The 21,847-nt window shown below is 35.5% G+C and overlaps 2 protein-coding genes and 2 pseudogenes across 4 annotated transcripts; 2 read left to right on the top strand and 2 right to left on the bottom strand.

Annotated features, from left to right (window-relative positions):
- Positions 1 to 337: 337 nt before the first annotated feature.
- LOC122595882 lies at positions 338 to 2,429 on the top strand (annotated as a pseudogene).
- A 2,075-nt stretch (positions 2,430 to 4,504) lies between these two features.
- On the bottom strand, positions 4,505 to 8,564 carry LOC122597544 (annotated as a pseudogene).
- Positions 8,565 to 11,086: 2,522 nt separating this feature from the next.
- LOC122596690 (subtilisin-like protease SBT6.1) lies at positions 11,087 to 16,401 on the top strand. Of its 3 annotated transcripts, none has more exons than XM_043769311.1 (10): positions 11,087 to 11,705; positions 11,972 to 12,100; positions 12,183 to 12,335; positions 12,487 to 12,603; positions 12,693 to 12,877; positions 12,965 to 13,228; positions 13,814 to 14,882; positions 15,392 to 15,889; positions 16,019 to 16,079; positions 16,173 to 16,401. In XM_043769311.1, exons 1-10 carry the CDS (start codon positions 11,175 to 11,177, stop codon positions 16,262 to 16,264), a joined length of 3,099 nt encoding a protein of 1,032 aa, XP_043625246.1. In that variant the 5' UTR covers positions 11,087 to 11,174; the 3' UTR covers positions 16,265 to 16,401. The 3 variants fall into 3 exon arrangements, with proteins under 3 accessions (XP_043625246.1, XP_043625245.1, XP_043625244.1); XM_043769310.1 differs by having other exon boundaries at positions 11,087 to 11,732; XM_043769309.1 differs by having other exon boundaries at positions 11,087 to 11,732; positions 15,389 to 15,889.
- Positions 16,402 to 16,848: 447 nt separating this feature from the next.
- On the bottom strand, positions 16,849 to 21,073 carry LOC122598406 (proteinaceous RNase P 1, chloroplastic/mitochondrial-like). The gene is made up of 7 exons (XM_043771004.1): positions 19,417 to 21,073; positions 19,000 to 19,089; positions 18,687 to 18,868; positions 18,318 to 18,438; positions 18,141 to 18,209; positions 17,868 to 17,997; positions 16,849 to 17,351 (listed from the first exon to the last, which is right to left on the bottom strand). The coding sequence occupies exons 1-7, from the start codon at positions 21,040 to 21,042 to the stop codon at positions 17,143 to 17,145; spliced, it is 2,427 nt and encodes an 808-aa protein (XP_043626939.1). The 5' UTR covers positions 21,043 to 21,073; the 3' UTR covers positions 16,849 to 17,142.
- Between the last annotated feature and the right edge of the window lie 774 nt (positions 21,074 to 21,847).

Below are 21,847 nucleotides of genomic sequence, written 5' to 3'. Positions count from 1 at the left end.
TAGCGGCGCAGCTTGTTGCCTGTTTACCTTCTATCTTTATGTAAGTATACTTAAAATTAAAAAAAAATAAAAAATTTACATGTTAGAATTGAAATAAAGGCTAACTTGATGGTCAAATTTATTTGGGTTATATTTGGATACCCAAAACCCGATCCAACTATAACAATCCGAATCCAAATAACCTAACTTCTTATTAAGTTTGGGTAATTGGGTTGAGAGTTACGTTATAATTTTTAATTAAAAGCCTAAATAATCCAACCCAAATAACCGATTAGCGAAACCTAATACAACATTCATGATACATGTATGAACTTTGATATGAATGATATATTCAAGGGGGCATTTAACTGATACTAAAACCCGAAACCCACTACTTGACTTGTCATTCTCCATTCTCTGCCCTCCTAAACCCTAATTCTTATAAACCCTAATCCATATTATCCGTTCTCGACCGAAGACAACAGGTAATGGTTCCTCTTCCCCCCTAATTCCAATCTCTGCTTATGTGATTTTTAACCTCGATATGTATGATTAATGTATGTTAATTAAATTTCGGGTAAATAGTTTTGTTACCTTAAAAGACTCAAAATGTCGGTCCAATTTGTAAGTCAGTGATAACAAGTTAATCAATTTCCGACTTTATATATATGATGTTGCTTATACAATCTGCTCATGTTTGCATAGGGTGATTTTGCATTAGTTGTCTGTAAATCTGTAATGTATTTTGTTTCTTGATTGCTGCTGATGTATTAGTTTTGATTGCAGGCCAGCCAGCTTGTTAAATTATCATGAGTGAAGCAAAAGAAAAGGCTCGTATCAGCATTGCGGTCATTGGAGATGCAAATTCTGGCAAGTCAACCACCACAGGCCACTTGATCTACAAGCTAGGTGGAATTGACAAGACTGTGATTGAAAACCTCGAGAAGGAGGCTGCTCAGATGGGAAAAGTCGAGTCAGGTATGCTTGGGTATTGGACAAGCTCATGGTAGAGCGTACAAAGGATAAAACTGTTGACATCAAACTTTCGAAATTTGAGACCACTAACTATTACTGCAATGTCATTGATACTCCTGGGCATTATGATTTTATCAAGAACATGATCACTGGAACCTCCCAGGCTGACTGTCCCCTTCTAATCATTGATTCTGTAAATGTTGATGATGGAATGACCATTGGGAATCTACGCGAACACATTATGCTTGCATTTACACTTGGTGTCAAGCAAATGATTTGCTGCTGTAACAAGGTACCTGTTAACCCCCCCTTCCCTTTATGCAATTGAAGGAGACAGATGTTCTTATTTCTTTATGGTTAAGTAGCTAGCTTTGTTATTTTTGTTTTGCAGATGGATGCTACTAGACTCAAATACTCCAAATCTAGGTTTGAAGAAATTGTTCAAGAATTGAAGTTATACTTGATGAAATTCGGATACAACCCTGACAAGATCCCGTTTGTCCCAATTTCTGGTTTTGATGGCGATAACATGACTGAGAGGTCACCTAACCTAGCCTGGTATGAGGGCCCAACTCTACTTGAAGCCATTGACGGGATCAGTGTGCCAAAAAGACTAGTTGACAAGCCTCTCCGCCTTCCAATTTCTGATGTCTACCACATAGGGGGGATTGGAACCGTGCCTGTGGGACGTGTTGAAACTGGTGTGCTGAAGCCAGGTATGGTGGTCACTTTTGGCCCAAGTGGATCGACAGCCGAGGTCAAATCTATTGAGATGCACAAAAAACCACTGCTTGAGGCATTGCCAGGAGACACTGTTGGTTTCAGTGTTAAGAATGTTGCATTGAAGGATCTTAAACGTGGGTATGTTGCTTCAAACTCTAAGGATGACCCTGCAAAGGGTGCTACTAGTTTTACTTCTCACGTTATCATCATGAACCACCCGAGTCAAATTAGAAAAGGGTATGCACCAGTGCTTGATTGCCATACTTGTCATATTTCTGTTAAGTTTCATGAGCTGTTGCGCAAGATTGACCGCAGGTCTTTTGCTGACCTGGAGCTGAAACCTGAGTTCTTGAAAAATGGCGAGGCTGGAATTGTGAAGATGGTTCCAAGAAAGCCGATGGTGGTTGAGACTTTCTCTGAGTACCCTCCATTGGGTCGGTTTGCTATGAGGGACGTGAGTCAGACGGTTGGTGTGGGTGTGATCCAGAATGTGGAAATGGACATGAGTCAGACTGTTGGCGTGGGCATGGTCCATAGTCTGGATAAGAAGGATGTATTTGGATGAATTTTCGCATTGTTATCTTGTACTTTCGTAACCGTAGGACATTAATGTCATCTAATCGTGTAAGCAATTTCTTCCCCCGAGTAGGGGTATGAAGGGTGTGAATGTCTGCATTCCACCCCATACCCTTATTGCTGTTGTACATCAGTGTCATATAATATTTAACTAATTAATTAACAAGTTTCCTTTCTGTGTGTTGATTTCGAACTAGATTACTTAGATGTCAACTCTGGTTTCAGCAAGTATAGTGATTGACGTGCAGTTGGTATAAACTTAGGAAACAACAAGAGAAATTGAGCTACACAAAGAAAACGAAGGGGTTTTTATTAAAAAGAAAATCTTACTGGAATTTATAAACAAGAAACTTATTGGATAAGAGAAAAGAAATAATGGAGTTTTTGGTAGGATGAAGTTATGAAGAATGGAAATGAATTTGACAAAGGACATCTATTTGATTGTTTGGTTTAAAGATGGAATCAGAAATGAAAAAATTGATAGGGAATGGTTCTCATCTCTGTTAGGTTATGTAAGCAACTGCTTATAACGCCGGTGACACGAAACAACGCCGCCCACAAACTTGGGACTAGGGATGGCAATGGGGCAGGGATCTTAATCTCCATCCCCGTACCTGATTTTCACTTTTAATCCATGTTCCCGTCCCCGTCGGGGATTTAAATTATATCCCCGTCCCCATCGGGTATCGGGGATCCTCGTCGGGTATCGGGGATCCTCGTCGAGTATCGGGGATATCTTTTTTGAATGAATATGAATTTCTCTTGATAGAAAATACGTAGGAGAATGTATATTTCGACATTTTCTTTCTATGTATAAACTAATGTATATGTTAAGTAAATGATTAATAAAGTATACCACATAAAAATTATTAAATAAAAGCTCTAAACTTAAAATTGATTTTAGAATATTAGTAATAACTTCAAGTGATTCTAATAAATATATATAGTATTTTCGGGTTTCGGTATGATTTTAATAAATATATATAGTATTTTCGGGTTCGGGTATGGGGATTAGATTTACATTCTCATACCCGTCCCCATCCCCGGTCAAATCGGGTGCAGGTATCGGGTTCCCTATTGGGTACGGGTATTTTTGCCATCTCTACTTGGGACTTAGGAGACACGTTGTGTAGACAATGTAGTGGGGCCGAGTAATGGTCAAAAATAATACGTAATAATAATAATAAATATATTTTCTCAAAATTCAAACGGTTACTTTTTTTCACTTCTTTTTCTGCACCATAACATTATATAAACAACCATCCATCTGATTCATTATATCCACATCTCATACAACTTTCATAGCATATCACATTTGAAAAATATCGAGTTCATCATCATATCCTCTTTATGAAGAACTAATGGCGGTCTATACGGAGGTAACTATCGCGTGACGTAGTAGGTTTTTACTCGTAAGAAGTTTTGATTAAATTAAAGTATATTAAATATAAAAAATAATAAGATATAAAATGTAAAGTATAGAGTATAACATGTTAATGTTAAAATATAAATAATATGGAATGATCACTGGAACCTCCTCTACAGGGGAAATCTCTTACTCGACTAGAGCGGATCCCAAGACTTCACCCGTTCCTCTCATCGTTGATTGACTTGATTCTGAACATTTTGAATATGGAATAACCACCTCACTTATTCGTGAACACATTTTGCTTGCATTTATACTTGGTGTCAAGCAAATAATTTGCTGCTCTAACAAGGTACTTGTTTTTTTTTCCCTTCCTTATGTATGCAATTGAAGAAGACAGTTATAGCTAGCTTTGTTATTTACTGTTTTGCAGATGGATGCTACTAGACACAAATACTCGCAATCTAAGTTTGAAGATATAGTCCAAGAATTGGAGTCCTACTTCATGACAGTCGGATACAACCCTGACAACATCCCATTTGTCCCAATTTCTGGTTTTGAGGAAGATATCCTGACTGAGGTTACCCAATCTAAACTGGGATGAGGGTCAAAAGTTATTGACTGAATCAGTGACCCAAAAAAACTATTTGACAAGTCTCTCTGCCTTCCAATTCATGATGTCTACAACATTGGTGGGATTGGAAATTGGGAACCGTGCCTGTGGGACATGTTGAAACTGGTGTGATGAAGCCTGGTATGGTGGTCACTTTTGACCCATTTGGTTTGACAACTGAGGTCTAATCTATTTTTATTTTTTTATTTTCGAACCGCAGAATAATATTAAATAACCAATTGATCAACTAGCAACTTGCTAGAGATGCAAAACAAAGCATTGCTTGAGTCATTATTATGTAATGTTAAACACATGCAAAATTGTTAGTAACTACATGCAAAATTGGGTCTCTACAGGGATACATTCAGCTTTTCTAGTTTGTTGGTCTCCTCATAAGCTTTCCCTTGAGAAAAACTATATCTTGCCGGACAGTATCAAAAAAAGAGAAATGAACTAAGTCATACGAGTTGTATCTGAATGGTCCGTCCATTTGCTACGCATGGCACAAACTATCAAATGTTGCTTTTGATATCTATACAACTTTGTAGCTCCAAGTTCAAAATGGACCCTTTTGATTTCTTGAAAAATGTAACTATGACACCAATCTCGAACCCATCTAACAGAAACGGTTATAAAAATGAACTGTGACCACCCCCAAGTGGTAATCTGGGACTGAATTCAGCTGATACCTTCAAACATTGACAACCGATGAAGCAAACACTCTGTACATAAATAGCAAAGTTTGTTACAAGCCAGAAAATGGATATTCGTTCAAGAATGTGTGTGAAAGCACAACCAGATGTTTCACTAAGCAATGGGAGTCAAAAGGGGATGGTCTTACCGGGATGCTTAAAATCTGTCCTCTAGGATTGACCAGAACAGGAAGGCTTCTTCTTGCAGCAACTGGAATTGACTTTAATAACAAAAAAGCTCGGTGTGCTGATTCTCTAACTGCATTTAACTTTTCGAGTTTAAAACCTTCCAAATTATCGCTCCTGCTTAATTTAGAAAGATACAGCCAATCAGCATCAACCATATGGTGCACCTCCATGACCGAATCTTTGTCAAACCCACAACAACAAACAATTTTTCTATCACCAAATTCCCATGAAACCAAGAATCTATCCATGAAATGACCTATTTGCCTATGACGAAGTTCTTTAGCTTCAACCAATTCCACAACCTTCTGGGACTCATGGTCAAGTAAAGCTTCGGGTTTTAATTTGAACTTTTCAAGTTCAGTCTCGTGCAAAGAAAAAATTGCTTGATATGTTGGTTCACTAAAAATCTTGACCCGTTTGGCTTCGGTTAAAATAGAATCAACAGACGTCGTGTTTAAAAACCACACGTCTGAGTTATTTAGTACCATTCTATTTGAATATGATCTTCCAGCTTCTATAACTTGTGCTAGGCCGCTTGGAGTGTTGTCTTTCGGTTCATTAGAAGAACCGACATAGAATGATTTCATCCTCATAGGTAAAGCAGAATTGACTGAACAACAAATAAGGATCTTTGTGCCTTTGGAACCAGGTGCTGCACATAGGAAACAACCAGCAGCAGTAAAAGAAGACTGCAGTTAAAAAGAATAACAAATTATTGAATAAATTAACATTAAAAGATGATAACATTACTGACCAAAAGAAATTTATCCAACAATGAAAAAATATCTACGAAAGAATTAGCAAAAACTATATAGATGATAAAAATGGGCTAATCAATATATACAGATCAGGAGTCCGATAGAGGTGATGTTTCAACTGAATACTTAGAATGGGTGGATTTGGATTTTGTTTTATCTCAAATGGGTAAAAAAAAGGTGCAAGCTAAAGAGGGATAACTGAATAGGGTTTGAACATGAAGTCACCCAAACTTTATCCCTCATGCAAACAACCTCCTAATAGTTTGTGATAATATTGATGTCATTGTCATGATTAACACATTTAATATTTATAAATAGACAAAAATGTGTTTCTGGCAACTTGGCGTGCTTAGGGACATACTAAAAAATGATTGTTTGAACATGAATCTGTTTACTAACTACCCCATCTTACCACTAGAGTTGAAGTTGATAAAAATAAGACACCTTGCATGGGAATGTACGAAAGTAATCCAATAGCAACTTCTGTGCACTGCCTCGGACTGCTCGATCTTTGCAGTTTGCCTTTGGGATATAAACTAGAATATAAGATCAGGCAGAATTAGTATATCTTGAAAACTGCTTGTAAAATTTTTAAACATATTTTATTGATATACCTGCAATAGAAGTGTCACAAACTTGGAAAGACAGATATCTGACACATTTGAGGGATTTAAAATTTCTAAATCAATTATGGCATATCCTTGCTGCATTCAACGAGCAAGAAATTTACTTGATTGAAGAATGGGAGAAGTAGAAAGAAAGTCAACCCTGTGACCTTCTATTCACAATTGATTAACCTATTCTTTTATTTCTTTGATTTATCTATTTGTGGCTCCATGCATCTTTTACTGCCTCATTTTTATATATTGTGAGGTTGAATGAGATACTACAGAAATAAAGAAGTATTTACAGGCATAATAGTCGCTGCTTGATTAATCAAATCTTGAGTAAGTTGGTCAACATAGATACGAGTTCTCCGACAGGCCAATATGATTGCTTGCAACTCAGATTTGAATATAGCTGTAGAAACAAGTGTAAATTTGTCAAGTGTGTAAGGTACGCTCCAATAAAACATGTAAAGGAACCTTGCATCATCGATTATATAATATGTTACAAATTCCAGAATCACTATAGTTATCAAACTCACATGACAGACAGGTTTCCTAATGACAATCGAATCCTATTCCGAGCAAAAATCATCTTTTGATTTGTGGGATCTTCCACCCACTCCTGTTTGGCCCCTTCAGTCCTTCACATATCTGGCAAAGAGAGACAACATTTTTAAAAAGATTCAGGGTAACAATATGATCATTGACCGACGGTTTAAGTGTGATATAAATGAAAAGTAGACATAAAAGCAAGAACAATAGCAGACTTTATACAGATCTTGTTTCGAAATATCCAGAAGTGGCCGAACTATTAAAATACTATCTGAATGTCCTTTAAAATTCGGATTTATAGCAAACAATTGTGTGGCCAATGCCATTCCAGCAAGTCCAAGAACACCACTATTGCGAGATAGTCTAAGGATAAATAATTCTGCCTGCATTATATTAATGTCTTAGGGTCATGAACCATCTAATAATGAATCCAAATTACAAATTAAGATCTTCGGTGTTCCACTTCAACTGTTCATTTTAGAAAATGCTTTTACCTGATCATCAGCATGATGTGCTATCAGTAAAACCCCCATCTGATGCTTACTACAAACATTCTGTAATTTTTCATACCTGCAAAAGATACAGGTCACAAATCCATAGTGAATGTTTACAGTAAAGCCTAATCTTGTGAAAAATAAGAGACATTTGGCTCAATCAATAGGCCAAAAGTAGAGAATAGAAATTGTGATGTACACATATTGAAGATAAAGACATGTAATATTGCGGAATCCTCTGGAAAACTTGTTATGAGAGTGCATATGTTTGTAGATGATCCTGGGTCTCCTGGAGACAATGATGCCAAAAGTAGAGGTGGCAAAATGGGTGGATCAGGCAGATTAAGAAATGGGTCAAAAATCAAAATGAATAGGCGGAAACATTGCAGCTAACTTTCGACCTGTTTGACCAACTTGACCCATTAGTTATTTAGCTACTCTTTATATCTGACCCTTTGGAGATAAAAAATACATCTTGTATCAACCCATTTTAAGTATATGGTTCGAATTGGCACCTGCTGCACCTCTAGTCTGAGATACAGTCTTACAGGAGACGAAACACACTCATACACTCTCACAAATATATATAACTCTTATACCTCATATCTCGAGCTGCTTCTTGTAAATGACCCATTTTTGGTCTACCATCTGTCCAATTACAATGAGCAATCTCACATCTGATTCCTACAAAGATCCTACATTAACCATCTCGTGTCCAGATAAACAAACTTTAACTTTTAACACGAAAAAACAACTTAAACCATGCATTGGATAATATCAAATACCCATATCCAGGACCCGATGTCAGACCATCTGTGCCTCATCTTTACTCTCTGCACGTAATCCATGATCAACAATTATTGCCAATAACCCGTCAACAAAATCATATTTCCCACTGGAAGCAGCATTTAGTCCATTAGTTTTCCAATCCGCAGTTAGTAAGCATAATGCCATACTGTCAGGGCCACCTGAGACACCCACAGCTGAAACAAAACAAATTTAGCAACAGCGATAAATCTTCATCAAAATACCCACCCATTTATGCAAGTTCAAATACTTTTGCCCAAATATCATATCTATCTATAGAAAGATCACATCTTTAATGTAAGCTTCGTGAAGTTCCTGCCGAATTATCTGAGACACAACATCCATTTCTTTTTGGCTAAACAACCCACCAACATTTTTAAGTATCCGATAAGCTACACCCTCTATTCGCCTCACCTTCAAACCCAATAGCGAAGCATAAAGATCAAATCTTATCGATGTTAGCTTCTTACAAATCGTCTCAAATCCAAATCCAACTTTAGCTACTCCCACAACCTCAAACTAAAAATTTACTTAGGGGGTGTCTAGATTAGCTTACTTTTTGGATTTATTCGCATAATTGTATCTTTTCAAAAAAGGGGATAAGCTCATCTTCACACATGTTATCATATATCAACTTGAACTTAAGGGCTAATATAAGCAATTAACTCAAACTCATACGCAGTGTTGTAAAATAAAGATTACGGGCGGGGGAATTGATACAAGGTCAGTAACCACTCCTGTACTGCTTAACCAGCCAAAATAACTGGTTTGGTCACAAAAAACTGGTTTGAAGTATTGATCAATTTATGTCAATATTTCTAAATATATTTCTATCTTCATGTGTACATGACATGCATATAATTTCTGTATGTATATAAGTCCAATCTGAGCACTCCCCACCTAGGCCAAAAAATTTGCGATATGCGATTTGCGATTTTGAAATTTTTTAAATTCATGCTTGATATAAACAGATCGATATCCAGCTCCATTACATCACCTAATGTTAGTACTTTTCTTCAAGTGGCAAATGCAAACGATGTGTCGATGCTTTGCTTTAATGAAAAGGGAATTCTATTTTTATTCAGCTCCATTGTCCACTGTAGCAATGTTAAAATGTCTACTTGTCTTCTAATCTAGTACAATACAAACCCATGAAACAAACCATAACTTGATGATTTGATCGATATTAATTTCGGCTATGACAAAGTGGCAACTGGCCAAGTTCACGTTCTTCATTAACCGTCTCACTAGCACAATATACCGGATGCAGACATATTCACCAAAGTTCTACAATCATCCCCATGGACCCTATTTTCTTAATTTTTCGCTACAGTTTCAATGCAGGGGCGTATTGATATTTACTATTACTACTATTATTGATATATTTAATGGGAAAATGATCCGTACTGCAGACTTTACCTAAGCTTAGGTAATGCCACATTAAAAAAAGTTACATATTAAACCTTTGAATTTAATAAACATACATAACCCCCCCTGAATTTTACATAAACTCCCCTTGAATTTTACATAATCACCCCCTGTTTTACCTGAGATAGGTATTACATGCTTTACCTAACCTTTCCCCATATTTAATACGAGTAATTTTGGTAGAATAATTTTCTTGTTATGATTGAATTACTTGGTTACAGAGTTTAATAATATCGATATGTTTATATGAAACTTGTAGCTCTAATTCAAACCAAAGCATCGACACATCGTTTGCCTCTGCCACTTGAAGAAAAATACTTACATTAGGTGATGTAATAGAGCTGGATATCGATCTGTTTATATCAAGCATGAACTTAAAAAATCTCAAAATCGCAAATCGCAAATCTGATTTAAGATTTGCGATTTAGGTAATGAGATTTGCGATTTAATGGGTATTTTATGAAAACTCAAAGAAAGTTGGGTGTTTTCGTATATTTAAAATGATTTTTGGGTACTCATGCTATTTTCTCTTAAAAAACACTCAATGTAGGAGATCTGAAGTAGAGATTATTAGTTCTTATCAAAAGCTAAACATTCATATATATATATATATATATATATATATATATATCATACTTCTTACATAAAATCATTACTTTTATATTTATTGAATCTTAATCATTAATTATAGCATTTTCCAACAACGTATATTTATAAATTTATGAAATTAATCATATCTATATATAAATTTATAAACTTTTTACAAAATATAATTTTCATCAATTAAAACATTTTTATGTATTATTTTGTTTTCCTTTGATATTTTTTCTCCTTTTTCACTGGATCACTTCACACGCCAAAGGTATTTGTAAAAATTAATTTGTAACATTATTTAAAATAACTGAAATATAATTACTGTATAATACGCTACATTGTTTTTCTATTTATACTACTTATTAAAAAAAACACCCCTCATGTTGAAAATTACATTAAGGAAATGTCTAAAATGCCTTTCCATGTAATATTTTTATCGATCATACTTAAGATATGTAATATTTTTACTTAGCACTAAAATATTTTTACTTACACTATCCTTTTACATTAATGATTAAGTTATACTATCAATCTTTTATTTTTTAAAATATCCCCATTAATAATCTACATCAATCGACGTATCATCTACCACAAATAGTCGCATTTACCACCACATCGTCACCGCCACGACTACCGTTACATTGCGCGGGTAACCTTTTAATAAAATTCCAACATAATGTCAATATTTCATCATGACAAAAGGCTTCATTTCTATTTTCTACATTAAGTATAAACACCCCAACCTGAGATTCACTTAAATCTTTCCGCTTCCAATGAGTGATTTGCCCGGCCACTGTAACCAAACTCCGGCGACCGGAAAATGATTTTCAAGAACACCATTTTTAATCTTTCACTAATCATTATCTTAATCTCAATCTCTAGTTTTCATTTCAAGAAACCCATAAATGACCAAACCCTAATCTCCAAATCACAAAACCAAACAAACTATATAGTTAGATTCATAGAATACAAGAAAGTAGAGCAGCATAAAAAGTATCTTGAACAAGAAACAAGCAAAAAGATTCAATCTTTGAAGTGGAAATGGGTCGAAAGGAATAACCCAGCTGCAAAATTTCCAACGGATTTCGGGGTTGTGTCGATTGACGATGAGGCGGTTGGTTCGGTTATCAAGGAGTTTGAAAAGCTGAAAATGGTGAAAGATGTTAGTGTTGATTCAAGTATTCAGCTAAGAAACTTGCTTGGTGGTGATGAGAAGGGAAAGGATGTTAGAATTGGCGCGTTTTCGGATGGGAAGAAACGGGCTGGAAAGATTTTTACTTCAATGTCATTTAGTGAAAAAGATGACGATAGTAATTATACAATTCATTGGGGAAGAGAGCTACTTTCAGGGGTAAAAAAAAGTTATATGTTAAATGTGGTTAGTGTTAACAGTTTGGTACTTGTTAAGATATTATTGATTAGGCTAATCAAGAAATGTGCTTTTTTTCAAATAAATGTGTTTAGTTTAGTGCGCTGAAATTTATGTGATTAGGGTATCGAAGTTTTGGTACTTATTAGGATGTTAATGATTGCAGTAATCAAGAAATCATTTTTCTTAAAATTATGTGTTTACTAAGTGTGATCTGTGTGTATATAATTATATATGTTTACTTGCAGAGATCACAAGTTACATCGTTGTTTGGGGCAGATGCACTTTGGTCAAAAGGGTATACAGGGGCTAAAGTTAGGATGGCTATATTTGATACTGGGATTCGTTCAGATCATCCGCATTTTCGTAATATTAAGGTTATAATGGTGATATTTATTTGGATGGATATGCGTTATTTCATTTGGCAAGAGTGTGATTTTTGTTTGGTTATGTTGTTAGGAGCGAACTAACTGGACTAACGAAGATACTTTAAATGATAATCTTGGACATGGTACATTTGTTGCTGGAGTGATTGCTGGTGAAGATGCAGAATGTCTCGGGTTTGCACCAGATACGGAGATTTATGCTTTTCGAGTGTTTACAGACGCGCAGGTAATGCATAGTGTAAAGTTTCGTGAAGCTTACGTCACCTTTAGTGTTACTAGGACAGCTATTTTGACTTTATGGTATTAATAGATTAGGTGTTTAGTCATTTTTATAATTTTCTTAAGAGAATGATAAGTTTTTATTCAGCTTTTTGTAGGTTTCATACACATCTTGGTTTTTAGATGCGTTTAATTATGCTATCGCAAGCAATATGGATGTCCTAAATTTGAGCATTGGCGGGCCTGATTACTTGGATCTTCCTTTTGTAGAGAAGGTTAAAATCTTTTTGATTTAAACCCCTTTTGACCCCGATTCCCCAAAAATGGTCTGTTTTGACTTATATCACTGAATTGGGTGTAACAGGTTTTGGAATTGACAGCTAGCAATATTATAATGGTATCTGCAATTGGGAATGATGGGCCCCTTTATGGTACACTGAACAACCCCGCTGATCAAAGTGATGTTATTGGTGTTGGTGGTATTGATTACAATGATCACATTGCCTCATTCTCATCACGTGGTATGAGCACGTGGGAGATTCCTCATGGGTAATCATCTTTTTGGAGTTTCATGGTTTCTTAATAGGTTTGATGATACATAATGTCTGCTGGCTGACACAATATTGAACTTGGCAGCTATGGACGTGTTAAACCAGATGTAGTTGCCTATGGACGAGAAATTATGGGGTCCAAGATTAGCACAGGTTGTAAAACTTTATCAGGAACGAGTGTCGCAAGTCCTGTGGTTGCTGGTGTAGTGTGCCTCCTTGTCAGTGTCATCCCTGAAGGTGACCGAAAACAAGTCTTGAATCCAGCAAGCATGAAACAAGCTCTAGTTGAGGGGGCTGCAAAGCTTTCGGGTCCAAATATGTATGAACAGGGAGCAGGCCGGGTTGACCTGTGAGTTTTCTTATTACATAATTACATATATGCTTGTGCAGTCCTGATGTAATAGAGGGAAAGTGCATATATGGTGACTAGTTTTTAATGATAAAACTATAATTGGTGATCAAGTGTCTAAATGCATTGACTAGTATCTTTTTGTAATTTGTGAATGGACGAATCAATCATAATCATGTGATTTCTATGCATGCATGTTAAGTATCGTGTAAGGGGTTACGAGTATGAGTTTTGAATGATAAACGAAAATAACTATAATCATGTAATTAATTTTAATGGATGATTATAAAATAACTTTTATAGAGTAGTTAAAACAAGTATCAGGTTCTATTTAAAATTCAAGTCAAAATTACTAATTTTTTAAAGATAAAATTAAACAGTTTTTAGATACCTATTTCGTTTCTTATTTAAATTTTATACTAAATAACCCCCTACATCATACATAAAATGCATACTGAATTATAGATTAATTGTCACCATTTATGAATTTAGGCACTTTTTTTGTAATAATTATAAATGCAAAAAACATTGATTTTTAACCAGGTTGTCATCGCTTCTACTACTAACCTTTTTATGATATATTAGGTTAGAATCATATGAAATATTAAAGAACTACAAGCCACGAGCAAGTATCTTTCCGAGCATTCTTGATTACACCGACTGCCCGTATTCATGGCCGTTCTGCCAACAACCACTGTATGCGGATGCAATGCCAGTTCTTTTCAACACTACCATATTGAATGGAATGGGTGTAATTGGGTATGTTGAAAGTCAACCTGTTTGGCATCCTTCAAATGAGGAAAGCAATTTTTTAAGTATTCATTTCACTTATTCTGACATCATTTGGCCTTGGACCGGTTATCTTGCACTCCACATGCAAATCAAAGAAGAAGGAGCTCAGTTTTCTGGAGAAATCGAGGGCAATGTAACGGTTAAAATATACAGCCCACCAGCTTTAGGTGAAAAGTCGTTTCGACACAGTACGTGTGTGCTTCATTTGAAGTTAAAAGTGATTCCGACACCTCCAAGATCAATGAGAATTCTGTGGGACCAATTTCATAGTATCAAGTACCCACCTGGTTACATTCCCCGGGACTCGTTGGATGTTCGTAACGACATTCTTGATTGGCATGGGGACCACTTGCATACTAATTTCCATATTATGTATAATATGCTGAGAGACGCAGGGTATTTTATTGAAACACTTGGTTCACCTTTGACATGTTTTGATGCTCGTGAGTATGGAACTCTTTTGTTGGTGGATCTTGAAGATGAATATTTTGAAGAAGAGATTCAGAAGTTGAGGGATGATGTTGTGAATACTGGACTTAGTTTGGTTGTTTTTGCTGATTGGTATAATGTTGATACAATGGTCAAAATGAGGTTTTTCGATGATAATACCCGAAGCTGGTGGACTCCGGTTACAGGTGGTGCTAATATCCCCGCACTGAATGATCTTTTGGCACCGTTTGGTATTGCTTTTGGAGATAGGATATTAAATGGCGACTTCAATTTAAATGATGAATTGATCAGATACGCTTCTGGGACCAATATTGCTAAATTCCCGGGTGGTGGCTATGTGCATAGTTTTCCATTTTATGACAGTTCGGAGAGTGGGGCCACACATAGCTTCCTAGCATCTGGCACAGACAATGTAAGCAAACGTCAGCCTAGATTTGAATTTATGTTACGAAACTGTTCATCTGGTTGTTCAAATTTTCGTAGCACATGATGCTTTTGATTATCATACTAGATGGGGTTTAAGATATCAATTTGGATATTATGCTTTACACTAGTTATAAAATATAGCAATTAACTTACCTAATCTAGTTTGAGCAACACTTTTTCGTGAGATGAATTCCATTTTTTTGCACACAAGTGTCCTTTTTAGTTGTTGGATGTATTGCTTTCTTAAATGTCCAGAAGTACAATACCCTTAAATAAATTGTTACCTGATTAGAATGAAAACACCAAACAGCAAAAGCAGATCTGAATATCATCTCCTAAAAGCTACAACCCTTTTGTTACAGTTGAGTATCTGGTTTTTACTATCCAAAATCATACATTCACTTTCATAGTATCTCTTGAATATATTATGTCCGAGTGTTTGAGATGTAAATTACTTCTAAAATAGTAAATAATGGCGTGTATGACCTGTAGCAGGGAGACTCAGCAATTCTTGGACTATTGGAGGTGGGAGGTAGCCGAATTGCTGTATATGGGGATTCCAACTGTTTGGATAGCAGCCATATGGTTACCAACTGTTACTGGCTCCTAAGAAAAATACTAGAATTTACGGGCAGGAATATGAAAGATCCCATACTTTTCTCAGATTCGGTCAAACAAAAAGTACCCTTACAGCAAGATGATGACCAGTTACCCTCCCGGAGGACTGATTTGAACTTTTCGACATATTCCGCGGTTGCTGGAAAGGAATTGGTTTGCAGGAGTGATTCCAGGTTTGAGGTGTGGGGAACAAAGGGGTATGGATTACAGGTTAGAGGACGGAATCGTAGATTGCCAGGGTATAAATCAATTGATCTTGGCAGGGGCTTAAATTCTTCATCTGATATCCCTATTCCAAAGGGTCCTAAGATTCTTGACAAAAACAAAGAGAATTCGTCAGGCAACAAATTGTTTGGCTTGCTGTACAGAGATGATGTAAGTAAATCAAATATCATAAATTTTTCGTTTTCTCATTTAATATCTCAAAGTATTATTATGTCATCTGGACAAAGAAGTGGATGTGAGTTAATATTGGTTTGATTGTATTCCATCTCCTTCTCTCAGTTGGATGCTCCTGTTGTGTTTCCGAGCCATTGGCTTGTTCCTGCTGCTGTTGCTGTTTTAGGTTCGTAAACTATTAACTATTGCAAAGATATAGCATGTGTTGAGATTTCCGTTTGCTTACAGAAGTTTATATGTATGATTTTTCTCTTTTTAGGGATTTTGCTCCTGATAAATTTCTGGAGAATCAGACTAAAGAGGCGTCGAAGAAGGAAAGGATCTACATCTAGCCGTTATACTAACCTCTAGGGATCAAATTTTGAGTTGAATCTGCTTGTGTAATACTAGTTGAAATACTGGGGCTAGTGGTAGTTTTGCATAAATAGTAAAAACCAGTAGCATTTTTATATAAATGGAAAGAAACTATATGAAATTTTGCAGTGATATTTATAAGCATGAGTTTTTTTTTTGCTTTTTTTTTTTTGGATTTGCCAAACCTCAAAATCTTTTGATGTGGCACCAGGTCGAGTAATGGGACAAAATGGCTAATTATCTTCTACATTGTCGTCATTGGTCGGTTGACAGGGAAGGTTTCTTGTCCCAAGTTTATACTCATGGTGTTATATAGGATTACAAAAACTGGAAGCTTTTTTAGGTTGAAATAAAATATATTAGGAGGTTTTTACATCAAAATACATTTTGAACAAATATTGACATGTTTGAACTTTTAGATTGTGCAACTTCTTCGTCACGCATTTGACATGCTTGACAAGTTGACAACATATCTTATTTGACATTTTGACCTTTCAGATTAAAAACATAATCACCCGAATTGAATGTTTTAAATATGTTACATTTACTAAATTCCATTACAGAAGTGCAGAAAAGATGGATTTTGGAATGCCAGATCCAGACCAGACAATCTTCTTTTTTTTTCCCTCTTATTGTTACAAGGCACATGATCAAGTTATTACCAACAAAAAACTGGAAAAGAAAAATAATAAATAATACTCCGTAATTACCTAGACAGTAGACATGCATTTTTACAAAAAGGAACCTTTCAAAAAGACGAGAGTAAATGACAAGATATTGGGATGGAATACTAGCTTTCTTCATCTAAAGTCTTGGTTTAGCTCCATTTGTGAGTCAGTCAAAGTCAATGGTTTCAAAGTCAAACCCCTATCAGATCATATTTGAAAATCTAAAACACAGTCACCAAGCTTCTCTGCTGCGGCTATTCGAGTCAAAGTTGCACATTGATTTACAGGAGATGACGACAGAGTTTGTTTGATTTCTTGAGATGTACGTTTATGGCTCCCATGGTTCTGATCCTTCGCCAAAGGTGCATTTAGTTGAACTTCAGTTTCAAAATCAGATCCCGAAATTCCTTTACGTCCTAATTCCGGTCATAGAAGTATTAACAGTGTTAATAGTTTCATAAACTAGTTCAATAAGGAAAATAAAACCGACGTTCTAATATGCAAGGACTCTGATTCTAGCAATAGAAAGAAAAGAAAAACCAAACATATGGATAAATAAAACTCAAGAGATGGAAAATTTAACCCATTTACTTATAAATGGTTAGATTGGGTTGTGTTTACTCCCAAACAAGTGAAATGGGTTGAAAATGGCCAACAGTCAATATTTGATCCATAGTTGCACACAAACTCTTAGTTCACTTAATTCGAAGAATTGGATTATTGTAGAAATAATAATCACTTTGTAAGTATAACTTAAACATGAGTTATCCATACAAAAAAATTGTTGGATCAATCCTACCACTCCACTCCCACACTAAAATGACACTCTTCAATCTCAGCTTGTTTTGACCCATTACCCAAGCTGCCTGACCTGACACGCCCATATTCCCACATCCCACCTTTAAGTACACTCAATTAAACATCATTGTTACCTTTGGTCCCGTTGATAGACTTTTGGTTATCTTTACTTGACTTATCACGTGTAACACATAACCATACTCTTTCCTCTTCAGAATCTTGTTCTGAAGCAATAGGAATATGCCAATGGCCTGTTCTTGACTCCTGGCGAATATCAAAAGGTTTAGAAACTTATCCTTATCTTTCAGTTAATGAAAGATTATACAACTCGATAGTTTTCAATGTCTTTGACTGATTTCTATCATACATCCAACACCAAGATACCAGCAGAAAAGTATATCACTGACCTGAATCACAACCGAACATGGAGGCGGCATGTGATACACTGGACCCATTTCAGAAAAGTGGAATCGGACCTAAGGAAGAGAGTTATAAATTATTATAACTGACAATTTGTTATTTACCCCCTATTTAATCAGATAATTAAAAGTAAAATATGCTTTATCCAAGAATATAAGCATCACCTGATGCCTTTCTTTCCATTTAGGGAAAAAATCATTCCCCAATAGCTGAAACAAATGGTCTCTCATCTCATCGTTAGTCACAAGCAAGCACTTAAACTTTATAGCTGCATACAACCAGTACCTGATAGAAAGAATGTCAATCTTCACAATTGATTTTTTTTTTTTTTTTTTTTAATGGCAAATTTGGGCTTAGCAACATTGCCTCTTCATATACCCAACTCCAATTCAAGGGGAAATCCATTATGGGAAAACTCGTGTCATTAGTCCTGGGAGCATTTTGCTCACACCAAAATTTGAACCCAAGACCTCTAAGTCTTCACAATTGATTTGCAAATGAAAGAAAAAAATTGTGATAAAACCAAAGCTTACCAATCATCATTCGATCCTGTAGGTGTTGCATAGAGCGAATCAGCAGTTTTCCACTTCTCAATTAAGGTTTTATTCAGTCCATCTTCCATTTTATCACCGGTTATACGCCTATTGTGCAAGATAATAAGTGGGTATTTCTTAGAAGGAAGTATCTGCCTGATGCCATTTGCAATGGTATTGACCTAAAAGTATACCGAAAAGTTAAATAAAAAACATAAACTATGGAACAAACTTTGGACCCATATCCAATTTGCCACCTCTAAGAAATTTTTAACTTGGAGCATGCTTAATGAACAATCGCCAAACAACTTGCCTTAGATGGTTTAAATCTTCTCTGGCTGAAAAGGCCGACATTTGCTCCATCTACAACAGCTTCAAATGGTCCGTAGTAATCAAGCCATTTCTACAATAGAACCATAAATATGTATAAATAACTTTTCGACTATTAATATATAATTTAACTAAACTGAATAAAGTAGTTCTCATTGCAAGTCGATTAGAGAAGGTTTTATGTGTTTTTGGCTTTGAAACCAATTTATGAAAATTATTCAAAATGCAAATTTATAAGCTTGTTTTATGAAAGTATATTTTATTATCCTGATATATGTATGTATATGCTGGTTTAAGGAAGCCATGAGCTTATTAGGTTTAAGACTGACAGATAATGCATGTACAAATAACTAATATTATAACGGTAATGAAAGTAAGTATGTTAATATGGGCTCCATACTTGAAATTTCTTAAAGCTTGAATGCCTATCTCTTTGTTTAGCAATTTCTGCGACTGATTCAGCAAATTTTTCCGTCTCTATTGGATCAAGATCAATGGTTACAAGTTTCTCACCGCAACAACTACATGATCCGTCTTTTCCAACAGATGATCTCAAAACATTCCATTTCCCATTACCCAACCAGCCTTGTCCGTGCCACCCTCCACCACCATTTTCAATCGCTTCACTAATCTCATGTTGATCCCATTTTCTTTTCCCAATTCTTGTAGCACCCTTGCTTGTAAACCACTTTTCAATCACATCTGCGGTAGAAGGCAACACTTTTCTAACACTTGTTCTTAATTTATGCAACAAGTAATAAACTTTATCACTCCTATTAGCTTCTATACTCACTCTTAAGAGTAATTCCAATTCGGGTTCCTCTGGGTAAACACCATGTGACAACATATGTTCTTCGATTTCAAACGCTTTTTCAAGGTTCCCGTTATTGCAAAAAACAGATAATGCAGGACCGTATGATCTTAATCTAGGGTTTATGCCCAAGTCTTTCATTTGTTTTACCATCTCAAATGCCATTTCACCATCATTTCTAGACATTGCCATTCGAGCTAAAGATGTCAAAATCGCTTCATTCATTGGGACTTCATCAGAAACCATTTCTTCATAGATTTCAAAACCCCTTTTGAGCGCGTACTCTTTGATATTATCTCCTACTTTAATTCTATTTCTTACTTTCGAGTTTTCATGATGTTTGATCAACTCGGTTAATCCATCTAAGGTCTGACAATAAGTCTCTAATCCAGGAGTTTGTGCTTCAAGATTTTCAGAATCTACGTTAGAAGTGGTATCTGATCTCCCGCTTTTTGCAGGTTGAACAACTCCTACAGCCGCAGATGAACAAAGATACAAAATCACAGCATAATGATACTGCCCTAAACTTATACCTTCTTTTTTAGCTAAATCAAAAATTCCAATAGCACCCATAACGTCCCCTAATTTCGAACAAATTTCTAAACTTATTCGCAAGATAGTTACAGGAGATTCAAATTTCCCCTTCTTAGGCCTTTTAAACCTCTTCACATCCGAAACTGTATCTTTTGAAATCTTTTCACCAGAATCATTAAATTTCATCTTTTTACTATCAAGTCTATTTCTTGAAAACTTATCTTTCTCTTTCAACACCATTTTGTCAATTTCTACTGGTTTTCTCTCAAAATTTTCATCTTTAGTCTCAGAAGATGAAACCCCATGTTGAAATTTACCATATTGTTCTGATTTTTTCATAAAACTTTCATCTTTAGCCTCAACCCCATGTCGAATATCGCCATTTTCTTGTGTTTTTCTCATAAAGTTTTCATCTTTAGAATCAAAAGATGAAAGCCCATGTTGGATTTTGTCAAGAATTCTTCTACTAATTGTGGGTTTTGAGTGGTGTTGGTCTGCAATTGATGATTTTGTTTCAGAGTGTGTGGTGGTGGTGTGTGCTTGAATGTAGAATAAAGGTGAGTGCTTTTTTTGTGATAAATTTGAGAAATTGTTGAAATTAGAAGAAAGAATAGATGGAGACTTACAGAGGGTGAAGGAACGAAGTTGAGTTTGGGGTTTGAAGGTGGAGGAGAAGGCCATTTGAGGCCTGTTTTTATGTAGCAAGCTCACTGAGTTACCACTTATATTTGGATGAGGCTAAGTTACAGTATATAAATCTTCCGGATGGACCCCTTTTGTATCAAGTTGGTGGATTAAAATGGGTTTCATATCAGCTGCTTAAAAGACGAAGTGAAGTGATATTTCTACTAAAGGTGTAAGAAGCGGTTAACCGATTTCGGTTATTAATTTTAATAATTCGGTTATTTTTTGAAACAGTAATAATCAACTACGGTTAATTTGTACCGGTTAATAACCGGTTTCTAGGTTTTAAAACTGGAACCTATTTAACCGATTTCGATTAATAATAACCGGTTAACTGTTACCAGTAACCTATTCGGTTTTTTTTAACCGCCCATTATAATATTGAGAAAATGGTGAACAATGTGAAAAAACAATCATTTCTGACAAGCTTAAGCGACAAACCCATATTCCGAAAAAACTTATATTCCAAATAAAACATCATTTTCTAAGCACAACAAATTTCATCATCCCAAATTTCTAAAACAACCAAAATTGATGTTGGATCGGATGAAATAAGCATTAATCTATATATAGTATAGATATATTGAAAGCAAATGAAATAATCTGATAGTGCGATCTTTCTGATTATATATAAGTGTATGTATATAGTATGATTGATATTGATATATATATAGATTTAATTAATAAAATGTATATAATATGTGATTAACCGGTTAACCGGTTATTATTTGGAATAATTAACCGGTTATAGGTTAACCGATCAATAATCGGTTTTGGTTTTGAAAAGAGTAATCGGTTAGTA

This window comes from Erigeron canadensis, chromosome 4 (genome assembly GCF_010389155.1).
Source record: "Erigeron canadensis isolate Cc75 chromosome 4, C_canadensis_v1, whole genome shotgun sequence".
NCBI classification, from domain to species: domain Eukaryota; kingdom Viridiplantae; phylum Streptophyta; class Magnoliopsida; order Asterales; family Asteraceae; genus Erigeron; species Erigeron canadensis.
This window is presented reverse-complemented; position numbering and strand designations above follow the sequence as displayed.